Here is a 13,084-nt window from a genome sequence, read left to right as displayed (position 1 = left end):
CATTTAGTGATTCTTTATATAACCAGACGATTGAAATTCTTTGGGTTTCAATACGGCCGTCTCTAAGTGAGAGCATGATATAAGAGATTTTGTTTTTAATTAAGGGAAGCTTTCAGTCATTGGATTTTGTCGTAAGGGGTGATGTTGGGTGTGAAAAGAATACATATTGCATTGTGAATACACTAAGCTACCTATCAATACATAAAGACATCGCGTATAACTTGATTTGTCAGTCGGGTGGCATCAAAGCCAAGAGTTATCAAGGATATTAATAACGGGTTGCGTCTCGACCAACGGTCCTGCTATTATCGAGATCGGAATCCACGCGTGGATCCAATTTGTTGGTCAGATTGGAGTTGTGGGGACCAGCAGTATATTGAGCATTGCCGCTTCCTGGAGTTGTGTAGCTACTACCTGCCGGAGCGAGCCCAGAGCCAAGATTCTGGTGACGAGCACGATTGTCTAAGTCGGAATCCACGCGAGGGTCTAATTTGTTAGCAATGTTGGAACCGTGGGGGCCAACATTGGTGGACTGGGTGTTATTCATTTTGTAATCACTCCCCCCTGAAGCGAAGTCATTTGTGGTACCATATTGACCTGTTTTGGGGTTTAGCATAGATCTTCCTTGAGGAAGGATAACATAAGAGACACTACATACCTCGGTTACTGTCGACACGGGGATCTGCCACATTGCCTAGAGTGGAACCATGAGGACCAGCATTTGTTGATCGAGGGTCGGCAAAGGCAACCCCGGAAGAAACGCCGCTAGCAGGAGCATATTGGCCTATAAAGATTAGAATATTGTTTTTGAAAATTTTCAGGTTCAAGGTATTGTACATACTCTGGGTACTGTCAATACGGGGGTCTGCCTTGTTGGCTAGGTTGGAGCTGTGAGGGCCAGCGTTGGTTGATTGGGGGTTATTGCCGTACCCACTGCCAGAGCCTACACCAGGTGCAGTTCCATATTGAGCTATCTACGTTAGAAAAGCGTCCCGACAGAGTATGTTAAAGATGTGGGATCATACTTCGGTTGCTATCAATGCGGGAATCAGCTTGGTTCGACGTACGACCAGGTTTAGTTGTTCCTGATCCGCCAGCGTATCCCGTAGTAGTTGTAGTCGTGGTGTTATCGTAAGGGGACGAGGAAACTCCGCTAGTGCCACCAGTACTGGTATCAGTACGCGCCGCGCGGTTATCTGATCATGTTTTGTTAGATGATGCTGAAAGTGGAAAGCACAAATGCTGTATGTACTTACCCCGGTCACTGTCGACACGAGGATCCAACTTATTGGCTAGTTTAGAGTCATGGGGACCAGCATTTGAGGAGCGACTGGGCTCGTCATGGTGGTCATGCGTGATAGCATCTTTGACCTTATGGATGAAGTTCGACATATTGGTGGTATCAGTCCTGTCTTGAAAGTATTCAAATGTTTAAAATACTGTGTGAGATTTGGTTGATCGGGACAGTTCAATATTAATCGTATCCGTGATTGTGGACAAGTATTACTGGAATTTAATTATCATTCCGTCGTTTATATACCGTGGGATTGCTGAACTGATGCGTATGTGTATTGTGTGGTTCATGACGTTTTTCCATTGAAATGCAATGATCCATTCATTCTTGGAAGCAAAGAATATCGACACCGTCGGCGGACGTCATCCACATGGGTATTGCATCACTTCACACCTCTTGGTAGGGGAGTTCGTTGTACAAAGCACATCATCGTGGCTTGTGGTGATGTTTCAGATGCCTATTGGCGGTTCCAAACTTTTGTCTGCGATGGATCTGGGGATGATCCGGCGTGGAGATCGACGGTGATCACTGTGGCGACTAAGGCTCAGAGGTGATTCTTGATTCATGCCAGCGGTCCATGTTTCCGCATCGTGGATGGAGCGTGAAACAAGGCATGAATCGAGACGGTTGATGATTCGACGTCATGAGACCCGCCTTTTTGGCGCGCCCAGATTGGCTGTGTCCGCATCGGGGCTAGTGCAGTGAGCTAGTCCATTTGCAGCTACGGGGATGACATGACCATGATTTCATCGCCGCCGCTGGTGACGTTCATCAGACTGATAAGCTATACTTCTGCTTCCAACGATCGGTAATGCCTAATGCCTAATGCTACAGGGTACGGAATACTTGCCGCGAGCTTGCCGAGTGCCTGCGAACCTGGTAGGAGTCTGAGCTGCCAGTGACTCTCCCACAAGCCGAGACAATGGCTCCTGTTCGATGCTATTCGTGCTGGTACCGTTAGGAGCGTAGGAATGTCCGAACCATGACACGCAGCATCATCGTCATGCGATATTGAAGCATAGGGAAGTATCTTCTGATCCAATCGCACTCCACTATCTGCATGCCGCTTGCAATGAGGTCTGTTCTATCAAATGACTTGGCCCACACTGTGGTTGATACGGCATTTCTGAGTCAAGTAGTATCTCCGAGTATAACATACGAACCGCTGAGATAGTTTGATTATCCGTCAAAATGCACGCCATCTCCGACACTATCAAGGAGGACCACCGTGAACTCGAAGCTTGCTACGAAAAGATTGTTCTCGTTAATCGACCAGGACGAAAAGGCAATTTGGCAGAATCAGTTCGCATGGGAGCTTGCCCACCACCTATGCGCGGAGGAGTTATTTATTCATCCTGTCTTTGAAAAAAGGTTGCACAATGGAAAAGAAATTGAGCACAAAGATCGGGGAGAACACCAAACTGTAGGCTAATGAATTGTTACTCAGCAAAGGGGAACCTCGTCCCCCCTTTAGGTTCTTGAATTCTGATGGTTATTTCTGCCATAAATGAAAGAGAAACTGAAGAAATTTCAAGACACAAGATCTTCGAACCCCAGCTTCATCCCGGCAATCCATGATCTGATGAAGGTCCTGGGACCGCACATCGAAGAAGAAAACTTTGCTCTGCCCGCGCTCGAACAGATGCTTTCCCCTCAGGAAAGTGACTCAATGAGCCACTCATTCGCCCGGACCAAGATACTAGTTCCTTCACGTTCACATCCGTCTGCTCCCAACAATCTCCCTTTAATACACCAGCCGCGCTAATGAATGCACCGGTTGATCTAATTGCGGACCTTTTTAGAGAGTTTCCTGAGGATACTCCGTGGAGATGGGGTGATAATCCATAGTGAGGTTCAAAATCGCGGTCATCGTGTATGACTGTTATAGAAATATAGATGCCGTAATAATGCTGAGGTGACCTGCTCGATTCATCGTTTGTAAGCATAGCAACTTCACAAAGAGCATAGTCTTTCATTTAGGCGCGGCGGATTTTTCAACTCTCTTGGGGTTTCAATCGACCATGCCTGTTGCTATAGCTGTGTACGTGTTCATAGCGTCCGTTGAAGTATTCGTTTCTGTGGAAGAATGAAACAAACTCCAGGGGACACTTTTAAAGCCCGAGCAAAGGCTGGCTTGATCAGACAACTAGGAGAATTATAAAGACTTGCAGATTTTAATCGAACCAGGAACAGAATAGCCGGTCCTCGTAGCTGCATATGTAGTGGATTTACGAAATAATTAGTATGTTCTAGACCGAGGTAAGTTTATGGTCTTTCTCATATGTAACGAAAATACAAACCCGTTATTGGTGCAACTTATGGCTTTCATAAGGCTTATAGGATGTATGCATCAGCAATTAGATCCGATAAAAGTTGACGATCTTAAGGCTAGTTCCGCCGTGGGTCCAATGTGATGCAAGTTAGGAAAACGTCATTCATTATCTATAGTATTTAGTCAATTGACGAATGTCATAATCACATATACTCTGTTTGATCATACAAATTCGATAATCGAGGTTTTGTATTGAGTTTCAATTGAATAATCGATTAAAGCCAGATAGATGGCTTAAATGTTTTGTATAGAAAGAACTGGTGTAAAAGCTGACTAAATATTATGATCTACCACAAGCTCCACAGATTGCATCATCCCCACTCCGAAACAGGAAACGTCAATGAAATCATAGTCCAACCCCTCCCTAAAATATAGGAACTGCAAATATGTAACTAAAGAAAACTAAAGAAAAGAACAAGAGAGTTTTAAGAGACTTCACATATTCACATCGTGACTTGTACTATATATTTGTCATTGTCTTGATTTTGGCTGAAGAGAAAAGTTTAGAACCCAACAGTTAATCTATATCAATTGACGGCTTCTGGCAGACGACTGGGTATCGAAATGCCCTTTGCCCCAAGCTCCAATTCGGATATCACTGTTTGTGTATCTTTGTTAGAGCCGACGATATATGTCACTACGCATTCTTCTGCCCCGTCAGTGCTACGTGGTCGTGTTGTCCTCAGCGTATCCAAAGAAGTACGGATTCGGCATGCAGTGATCAGGTTTCAGGGAGCAATTCGCTCTCGGAAAGTTGGACGACGGAGGGCCAATGATCAACTCATCGTCAGCCAGACCTGGCCGATGCTTGGAGTTGGGTCTCGTACCTATAGCAATACCCTATTTTCAGATAGGAATTGCAGAGCAAAGAGGCGAGGTTCCACCTGCTTCGCCTCTTCGACTACCGAGTCTGAAAATCATAGACCCAATTGCCATGAAATACTCACACCAGGCCGATACGTGTATGGATTTGAGCTGACCCCTGATCAAATGCTTCCCGAATCCTTTGATATTGGTGGTTATCAGCTGAAATACCATCTTCAAGCGCTTGTGTACCGACCCGGCATATTCAATCGTGACATCTCCCAGAGCCAAGAGGTTACTGTACTTCGCTGTCCAGATGAAATGTATCAGCACGATACTGAACACATCAGCCTTTCAAGGACGTGGAACAAGCGGATACCCTATCAGGTAGAAGTTTCTGGCAAAGGAGCTCCAATAGATGGGGACATTCCAATTGCAATCACAGTTTCATGCCGCGACATACAGTCTATAATAATCCAAGTCTACTTGGGTCAGAAAATCACCTACTCAGATGTTAAGGGGAAGGAGCCCAAGCTACGTAGGAAATTGTTAATGAAAGGGAAATGCAGGGATTTATCGGCGGCTAAGTTTAGCTGTGTTGGGCCATCCTGTGATGTTTCCCCGTTTATAAACCTCGAACAGCAAGGCGAAACGGTGAAAATTTACACCAACTTACCTCTTCCTGATGAAAGTTCGCGATTTATCACCATGCATTCGGATGTAGATTGTGAAAAGTTACGGGTAACGCACTCACTGCTTGTATGTCCTCCCTTGGTGGCTCTTACTCAGAATCAGAATCCGGCTGACTGAACAACGCAGTTCATCATAGATGTTACTACACCCCCAAACGAATATTCACCTCATAGGCCGACCCTGTGTCGTCTTACCGCAGAAACCGCCTTTTGCATCCGATCGCCCCATACTCAAGTCCACAACATGTTTGTACCCCAGTATTCGCAAAACGACATGGGGACAGATGGCAATTTAACCGATTGGGCTCGAATATCGGATACGAGTGAACGGCTTTCTAGCCATGACTTGGCGACTATCGTCACCCAACCTCCTAGTGCTATTGCCGGAAATAATACCCAACAAGCCGATAGCATAGGGACTGCATGTGTTTCACCAACTTATTTCCCACCAATTTATCGTGATCTAAGCCTAGGTGCCTTTGGAGAACGTCAATATACATCTTCGTTTCCACCGCCGCCAGCGTACGAGTCGATTATGTAGAATTAGTTTCCAGTTGAACAGGCGGCAGTGATGTCGAGTTGAAGTTATGTTCAGCTTGTGCTTCATGACGCGGAATTCCTACTCTGCAAGTCATATTCACGATTTGACCTTTCTTTTCACAATGAAGAACGATGGGATACAATGTATTATGAGGCCTATATATGCAAAGATAATTCATGGACCTTGTGTGAATGCAGCTTCCCCGGTTCAATATAGAAACACACCAATTGCTCGTCTAAACAACGCGAGCATCTTGGCCGTTGCCTGTCACAGTTGGTATTCCATTCCCTACAAGACTTGCAGGGGGGTTCTTCGACAAGATACAAGTCATGTGTAGCCTCATTTCTATTGGCACCCGCCAAACTTAGAGATCGTTCTATATCCCGTATGGGAGACAACGTCTCAGAAAGGATGCTATCATCCTCCACGGACGATGATAGCCAATTCAAAACAAATTCGATTCTTTTCCTTTTTCTTTGCCAACATCCAGTGCATTTTGTTCTCAAAAATATTGGCTAGTAGCCATTGCACAATCCTCTACTCCTAATTAGAGAAACCCTTCCCTGAATCATGATGGTCATCACTTACGTTTATTATCTGTGAAGCCAAAGCCGTTGGCCCTATGGCGAGGGTAACCACTGTTCCAGGCAACAAAAAAGGATAAAAACATGTAAAAAACGATATATATGGTCGGGCCAAGCTCCTAATAAAGCATTGCTTTCCATGCTTTAAAGGCATTAGCATGAATTCAAACAGTTTTGTGGATGTCACTTCAACCAGTGTGATTTCCGGTTATGCGGGATAAACTTCCGGAGACTGGAAATCAATGTCCACAAAGTTCCCATCTTATTTTTTGACGTCATTTCTTATGATTGGTCGTAATAAACGAGAATGAAAACTACCACTCGGTATTGGATGTGCGTATAGTCAGCTCTATATGAATGCAGAACAAAATTAGTCCAGGAATTTAGGCCACAGAACTATGTATTATTATCTATAAAAGCAGTAATTGCACCTTAAGGCTCGAGACACCGTAATGTAAAATACAGCCATTCCATGTTAAGACTAGACTGTACTCTCTCACGACGGTTACGTAAGCGCCAGCGACTCACAAGCCAGCAGTGCGACCATAGAGCCAATAAATCACTACGATCGTGCCCCACTACCCCACTACCCCGCCCTCAATAGATCAACAAACAAACAGTACGATCGGATCAATAACATTGAATGAATGTGGAATAAATAACCACCACTACGCACTCACGGCGACACAACGTGGTGAGCATCATGGCTCCCAGTAAGTGGCCACTCGGGTTTCTTTTATCAAAAGCTAAGATAGGCCCCCCCCGCTGACACCTGCAGCTCCTCCCCCGGATCGCCGTCCCATAATCATATCCGGTCCTTCAGGCGTTGGCAAAGGCACCCTTTACCAGAAGCTGTTTGACGCACACCCAGACACCTTTGCCCTATCTGTTAGTCATACAACGCGCAAGCGGCGGCCTCATGAAGTCGAGGGGAAAGACTATTTCTTTATTTCCCCTGCCGAGTTTCCCGCCTTGGTCTCTCAAGGCGCCTTCGTGGAATACGCGTTGTTTAATGGGCATTACTACGGAACCAGCAAGAAAGCTATAGAAACCCAGAGGGCAAAGGGGCTAGTGGTTGTGCTTGATATTGAGATGCAGGGTGTTCAACAGATGAAAGAAAGTGGGTCTATTGATGCTCGATATGTCTTCATCAAGCCACCGAGCTTCCACGCTCTCGAGGCCCGTCTGAGGAACCGAGCTACTGAGGAAGAAGTAGATATACGGGAGAGGTTGACCCAAGCTCGAGTTGAGGTAGAATATGCGGAGACGCAAAACGATGTTTACGATTTGATCATTATCAATGATGATTTGGAAAAAGCATATAAAGAACTTCACGATTTTGTATATAGTCCGATATAATTAGATAGTCTGTTTGCTAGGTTTTCGATATCGAGTTGAATGTCTGTATTAGTGTTATTCGATATTATATAGTTTCATAATATTGATACTAGATGCATTCTTCAATCGCATTCTTAGCCTCAATTTCTCACCCGATATGCCGGAAATTCCTCGCTATAAAAACACATCTGATAGTGAATATCTGTACCAAAACACGGGTCGGTAGGTTGGTTCTATATAATTGGTGCACACTGAAAAAGTTCATGCTGTGCACTTATAATATTTCAAAATGATAGACTCTTACAATTACAACGTCAATCAAGTCTTCGATGCTAGCAGCTATCCAATTAGCCGCTTTGCTACAGAGTTTGGACTCCAGTCTATGTCATCTATCTATTCACGGAAGCAAGCAGTACCTAAAGATCAGCTCTCATTCTTCTCGGATATGGTGATTCATCGAAACCGGCAATATGGGGATGGTGACATCGTAAGGGAGCAGTCGATTTTGGACTTGAGCAAATGGCTGCGGCTCTGAAAGCATGGTAACCGATTCCAAATATCTCCTATTGTGTTGCCAACTTCAGGTTTGAAATGAATTCCTTCTAAAGTTAACCTGTCACTTACTTGTTTAGTGCCTGGTGCTGGACAACTCAAGTCTTCCATGCAGACTACTACACCTAGAACTAGCATTTTATCGTCACGAAATAGACATGCCCAATCGAACCTTGGGTTCCATGTACTGGAAACTTGAACGCCTATGGACAGCGCCAACATGGGCAATGTCTGACTTATGGTCAATAGTCAAGGAAACGGTAAAGCTATCGTGGATGGATTGGGAACGGCCGTGTCAGGACCCGTCGGAGGCAATGATACGCAATTTATTTTGTTCACTATCGGCGCAATCAACTCGACGCTCGCATACAACGCGAACGTCCAGATTAATGCTGCATCAACCCACGATCTTACTGATCTGGTTCTCCAAATCGATATGTCGGCGCTTGGGCAAGCGCCGAATTCTGAAATATCGCAGAAATACGCGCATACCTCCTACTTCCATCCAGTGTCACTTCAAGAAGAACAACCACAGGATCCAGGGTTTATATTAGCTTATAGTACTTCTAATGGTGCCTATGAATATACTGTCAAGGCTACAATGGGCATTGTGGCATGGGTGTGGCTGGAGCATCCGCTTGGAGTGTATGGGCATTTCTCCGACAATGGTTTTTGGTTGGCCAAGGGGGAGAGCAAGATAATACATTTTATATTCAAGAATGACTGGGCTGAAAGGGTGTGGGTTCGCGATGTACAGCTCCGGAGCCTATGGAATAACACAATTTATAGCGAGTGATTGCCTGTGGCAATATCTTGGTTTCCTGGCATCTGGGCTTGTGTTATGTCTCCATGTATGCACATTTATGAGATTAAAGATTAATATGCTGATATAGGGGTAGCGCTACTGCATTAGATTGAAATCGTCTGAAGCCGTTGAATTTGTGTATATTTAGGCACTTGTTTATATACGTGGTGAGTTTCTTCTCGCTTTTCGTTTCCTTAAAGTACATGCACAGTAAATCAATGAACGCGTAATCGGATTGAATCGAAATACGTGGAAACACTGGCGACAGAGAATCAAACGGACATTAAAGGTCAGAACAATATGAATTGAGAAGCTTCCAACCCATTCACTGGTTATCACCAAACGCAGCAAATAAATAATACCACAGGTTCCGGATTTAAGCCGCCGCGTTGATGGCGGCAACATGATCCGTAACCAGCAAGGTGTAGTCGCTGCTACCATAGTAGATAGCATAGTCATCGAGAGAGAGTGAGGTGCTCAGGGTATCACCCCACTGCCAGAACGAATCGGCGGCAACGCTGCTAATGGCAGTGGTTTGCCAGGGGACCTCATTGGAGTGAGTAGTCGAACCATATTCTTCCAAGAGGCATGGTTTCCCAGCGGCCTGGCAGGCTTCTCCATGAGAAGTGACCCACGAAGATCCCCATGAATCTTGCTCGCCCCCTAATTTGAATTGTTAGCACTTTATATATGTATAGGAGGAAATGGGGAGAGGGGGAAAGACTGACATTGACTCGGGTACATATGAAAAGTTCCGAAATCAATGGTAGGAATGGTCAAAGTCTCTTGCCAGTTATTTCCCTCGTAGTACGTGTAGGGATAGCTACCATCCGAACCAGTTGTAAGACCCATACCCTCTGCAAGATGATTAGTTGCGATGTTTTATTTTCATTCATAGAATAGGATACTTACCATCACCAATACACACCATGCGATCAGGTTCAAGTGACTTAATGAATTCACTAGTCGCCTTAACCCAGTTGTAGATCACATCAGTGCTGCAGCCACTGCAGCGGGGTTCATTGGCCAGCTCCCAGGCAAAGATGGCTGGAGATCCAATATATCGGCCCACAACAGCCTTGATGTAATTCTGATACGCACTTTGTGCCTCAGTATTCGTATACCATTCAGTTTGATTACCACCATAGTTGTTAACATATGCATTCATACCACCGTAATCATCCCAGTTGTTGACAAAGTTGATGATTAATTTGATATCGTGAGCTTCAGCAGACTGCACAACATAATCAAGACGCTGCAATCCATCAGCACCAGTGTTAATTGTTTGCTGACCGTTTTCAAGCAATTGAAACCACACTGTTCCTGAGCTAGGCTGAGTGTTGACATCATTAAAACCCCAAACTCGCAGATACTTTAGGCCTGATGACTTTAAATGACCCATAACCAAGTCAACATCGGCATTGTTGGTGAGAAAAGAAATCCAGTAAGAATTGGTGCCAGCAATGTATCCCTCTTTACCATCAACTACGAAGCTGGGACCTTTGGCGTAGGGCAAAGAGCTACCAGTTGGGCTACCAGTTGCCGAGGTAGAGGTCGTGGTTGATGTAGAGGTAGTTGTCGACAATGCCGACGTCGTTGTTGTCAGAGTCGTCGGTGCTGGACATCGTATCCACGGTCAGCTGACAGAGCTTATAGACAAACGCTTACGAGATGGAAAAATGTCATCACCTGATGTCGAGGACGATGAGGAGCTTGTCGTGCTCGCTGAGGACGACACGGACGAGCTTACTGGAAGGCACTGGCTATACCAAGGGTTTTGATACTGGCATGACCAGCCAGCGTTGCAAGTCGTTGCGCCGCTCCAGTTTTCGCCACCGCATTGGCCGTAATTTCCTGTCTGGGAAGCGGCCAAGCCGACCAAGGAAGAAGTGAAGAGAATTGAATACCTCATTTTGAAGAGGTTTGGCCTGTCTCTTTATTCGTATCTTGCTTGTTGATCCAACAAAAGAACCGTCGGGCACCGGAGGGCTTTATATATAGTTTTTCACGGCAACCCTCTCCGTAGGTTCTGTGAATTAGACTCATAGTCACTGCCGAAGGTGATTCCCCATATCCCATGAATGTGATGGCCAGAGGAGCCAAATTTTCATATTGAATTTCTGCGAAACTTCACTTTTTCCTGAACCGGCATTGTGGCGTCTACCCCACATGACTCCTCAGATTCAAAGAAGGAAGGTTAGTTTCATTAAGTTTATTGCCCAAAATTATTGTCAGTGTTTTTCGTCTTATAAACGTTACCCCGTTCCTAATCAGGTAAAATGCGGGTGGAACTCTCCTGCTGACGCCGACGGGCTTGCTTTATCCAGCACGGGAACACTGCGTGACCTGAATGGCAAGGTTAAATAAATACAACCCGCAGGGTAAAAACGAAGGGTAAAAACGAGATTAACGAGGATAAATGTTTGAGAATAGAGGGCGCTAATAACACATGCATTCTTGACATAGCCTCGTGGTTACAATAAAATACAACACACCAATTGATATCTGCAGTTGGAGGGTCTTCACCGTGGAATGTCGGCCTCAAAATCATATTTTAATGATTATCGAATTTCCGAGATATCCAATCCTTCCGGTTCTAGATAGTGTGGCTTGCTGTTCTCGGCACAGCAAACATCGGACGAGCTCCGCTCTAACCTCTTAAGATTGTTTTGAAACGGCGGGCTTGACGAGCAGGACCTAGAGACAAAATGAAGCGAGCGCCACTGGAGGAAGCTTCCCGTGACGATTGTGGTCACTCCGGCGAAACATTTTCCATTCTTCTTCCGTTCTTCTTCAACTGTTCGAGTTTTTTTTTTTTGTATTCTCTATGGCATCCAGAGTCTAGCTATTCTCTTGACCTAAATCCATGATGTCGCAGGGTTCGTGTGCGGCCTTGACGCTATGAGGATCATGCGAGTGAAGTCATTAGGATGGTCGATTTTGGGAATCTGAGGTAACAAAGTCATCGGCTTCGTGGGTCTTGAGAAGCCTTAAGCTAACTATACTCTCGGCTGACGCATAGACTCTCAACAATGTGAATGGGTATAGACGTAAATGCAACACAAAATACTCACAGGCAACGAAGCGGCAGGTTGTGCGGACACACTGGGTGTGGTGAATAAAGTAACGGAACAAGCTAGGCCAGTGAAATGGAGGATCATGATGGTGATTATGATGGTGGTTTGATTATCGTATCTAAACCCGTCTAATTGGCGATGAGCAGAGAGCTATCCTTAGGTAATTGCCTATCCATCAATGAAAAGGGGAGAATCAAGAAGTTGAATGTGGACACTCTTGGATAGAATGGTAATGTAGACAAGCAGCAGACAGAGTACCTAGTCAGTCGCTAACAATGCAGATCGTCGATCACATCTCCAGGTCATTTCCGGCGATATGCCTACTAACGTAGTCGTTTTAAGGCCAATTTAAGGTCTTGTTCTTTTGAGGGATGTCGACCATGGTCGAACTCAGTTTGGTTGTTTCTAGAACTATCGAGAAGACGAGAAGGTGAAAGACTGCGGTCGTTACGAAGAAGTAGTAAACAATATTTGCACCACCGTTGCTATCAATGCTCTGGATTAGTTATGCAGGGGGGTCCAGGAGAGGGTACCAAGTTGAAAGATGAATGCGAAAGTCATTAGAATAATTCGATTATTATTTATAGAGAATTATTCATATAAAAAGTTTCCGTTTTAATATATACGTGATTATATTACACGCTCATATGTTTTGGCACGGGTGATATATGCCTTGGTGCCTTTGGCATTCTTCACAGATGATAGTGAGGATACCGATGGTTAGTTCCGCTTTTCCTTACATTATCTGATACTTCATTTGGTAACGTATAATTTAAAAATATCCATTATTTCATCGACTGAAATTAAAAATTTAAAAAATCGCCAATGAATAAACGAGTATGATATTAAACTATGCGTGGGCCTCCATACAGTTAACTCTCTTATCGGCTACCGTACTCCAGTTAATTGGTCAGTCAGCTTGACTCATCTCGTCTTTCGTCAAGGCGGGGATGCAAAATGCTTATACGAACACAGCATGGTATGACTCACCTTTCTTTCCCTTCTCAGTCAGTATATCAAAAGCAACTGGCGACATTCCGTTTAAAAAATTTCCCCTCTTGATTA

At 44.7% G+C, this 13,084-nt stretch overlaps 6 protein-coding genes across 6 annotated transcripts; 4 read left to right on the top strand and 2 right to left on the bottom strand.

Moving 5' to 3' along the window:
* Nucleotides 1-136: 136 nt before the first annotated feature.
* BGW36DRAFT_82343 (uncharacterized protein) lies at nt 137-1,499 on the bottom strand. Its single transcript, XM_046222615.1, has 5 exons — nt 1,257-1,499; nt 1,026-1,196; nt 842-970; nt 659-784; nt 137-597 (listed from the first exon to the last, which is right to left on the bottom strand). Exons 1-5 carry the CDS (start codon nt 1,390-1,392, stop codon nt 269-271), a joined length of 891 nt encoding a protein of 296 aa, XP_046076084.1. The 5' UTR covers nt 1,393-1,499; the 3' UTR covers nt 137-268.
* Nucleotides 1,500-2,485: 986 nt separating this feature from the next.
* BGW36DRAFT_393518 (uncharacterized protein) lies at nt 2,486-3,059 on the top strand (the record flags this gene model as incomplete). Its single annotated transcript, XM_046217819.1, is given in 3 exon segments — nt 2,486-2,551; nt 2,571-2,717; nt 2,811-3,059. 3 exon segments carry the CDS (start codon nt 2,486-2,488, stop codon nt 3,057-3,059), a joined length of 462 nt encoding a protein of 153 aa, XP_046076083.1.
* A 964-nt stretch (nt 3,060-4,023) lies between these two features.
* Nucleotides 4,024-5,853, top strand: BGW36DRAFT_403542 (uncharacterized protein). Its single transcript, XM_046218901.1, has 2 exons — nt 4,024-5,189; nt 5,250-5,853. Exons 1-2 carry the CDS (start codon nt 4,191-4,193, stop codon nt 5,661-5,663), a joined length of 1,413 nt encoding a protein of 470 aa, XP_046076082.1. The 5' UTR covers nt 4,024-4,190; the 3' UTR covers nt 5,664-5,853.
* A 1,038-nt stretch (nt 5,854-6,891) lies between these two features.
* BGW36DRAFT_368759 (guanylate kinase) lies at nt 6,892-7,711 on the top strand. The gene is made up of 2 exons (XM_046215026.1): nt 6,892-6,960; nt 7,026-7,711. Exons 1-2 carry the CDS (start codon nt 6,951-6,953, stop codon nt 7,604-7,606), a joined length of 591 nt encoding a protein of 196 aa, XP_046076081.1. The 5' UTR covers nt 6,892-6,950; the 3' UTR covers nt 7,607-7,711.
* A 163-nt stretch (nt 7,712-7,874) lies between these two features.
* On the top strand, nt 7,875-8,933 carry BGW36DRAFT_354495 (uncharacterized protein; the record flags this gene model as incomplete). The annotated part of the gene is made up of 3 exons (XM_046213529.1): nt 7,875-8,072; nt 8,218-8,366; nt 8,387-8,933. 3 exons carry the CDS (start codon nt 7,875-7,877, stop codon nt 8,931-8,933), a joined length of 894 nt encoding a protein of 297 aa, XP_046076080.1.
* Nucleotides 8,934-9,318: 385 nt separating this feature from the next.
* Nucleotides 9,319-10,854, bottom strand: BGW36DRAFT_393517 (putative endo-1,4-beta-mannosidase; the record flags this gene model as incomplete). The annotated part of the gene is made up of 4 exons (XM_046217818.1): nt 9,319-9,605; nt 9,671-9,799; nt 9,855-10,559; nt 10,632-10,854. The coding sequence occupies 4 exons, from the start codon at nt 10,852-10,854 to the stop codon at nt 9,319-9,321; spliced, it is 1,344 nt and encodes a 447-aa protein (XP_046076079.1).
* Between the last annotated feature and the right edge of the window lie 2,230 nt (nt 10,855-13,084).

The sequence above is a fragment of the Talaromyces proteolyticus genome (genome assembly GCF_021365285.1).
Source record: "Talaromyces proteolyticus strain PMI_201 chromosome Unknown BGW36scaffold_2, whole genome shotgun sequence".
Taxonomy (NCBI): domain Eukaryota; kingdom Fungi; phylum Ascomycota; class Eurotiomycetes; order Eurotiales; family Trichocomaceae; genus Talaromyces; species Talaromyces proteolyticus.
The sequence above is the reverse complement of the archived record's forward strand: the minus strand, read 5'-3'. Positions and strand labels throughout refer to the sequence as shown.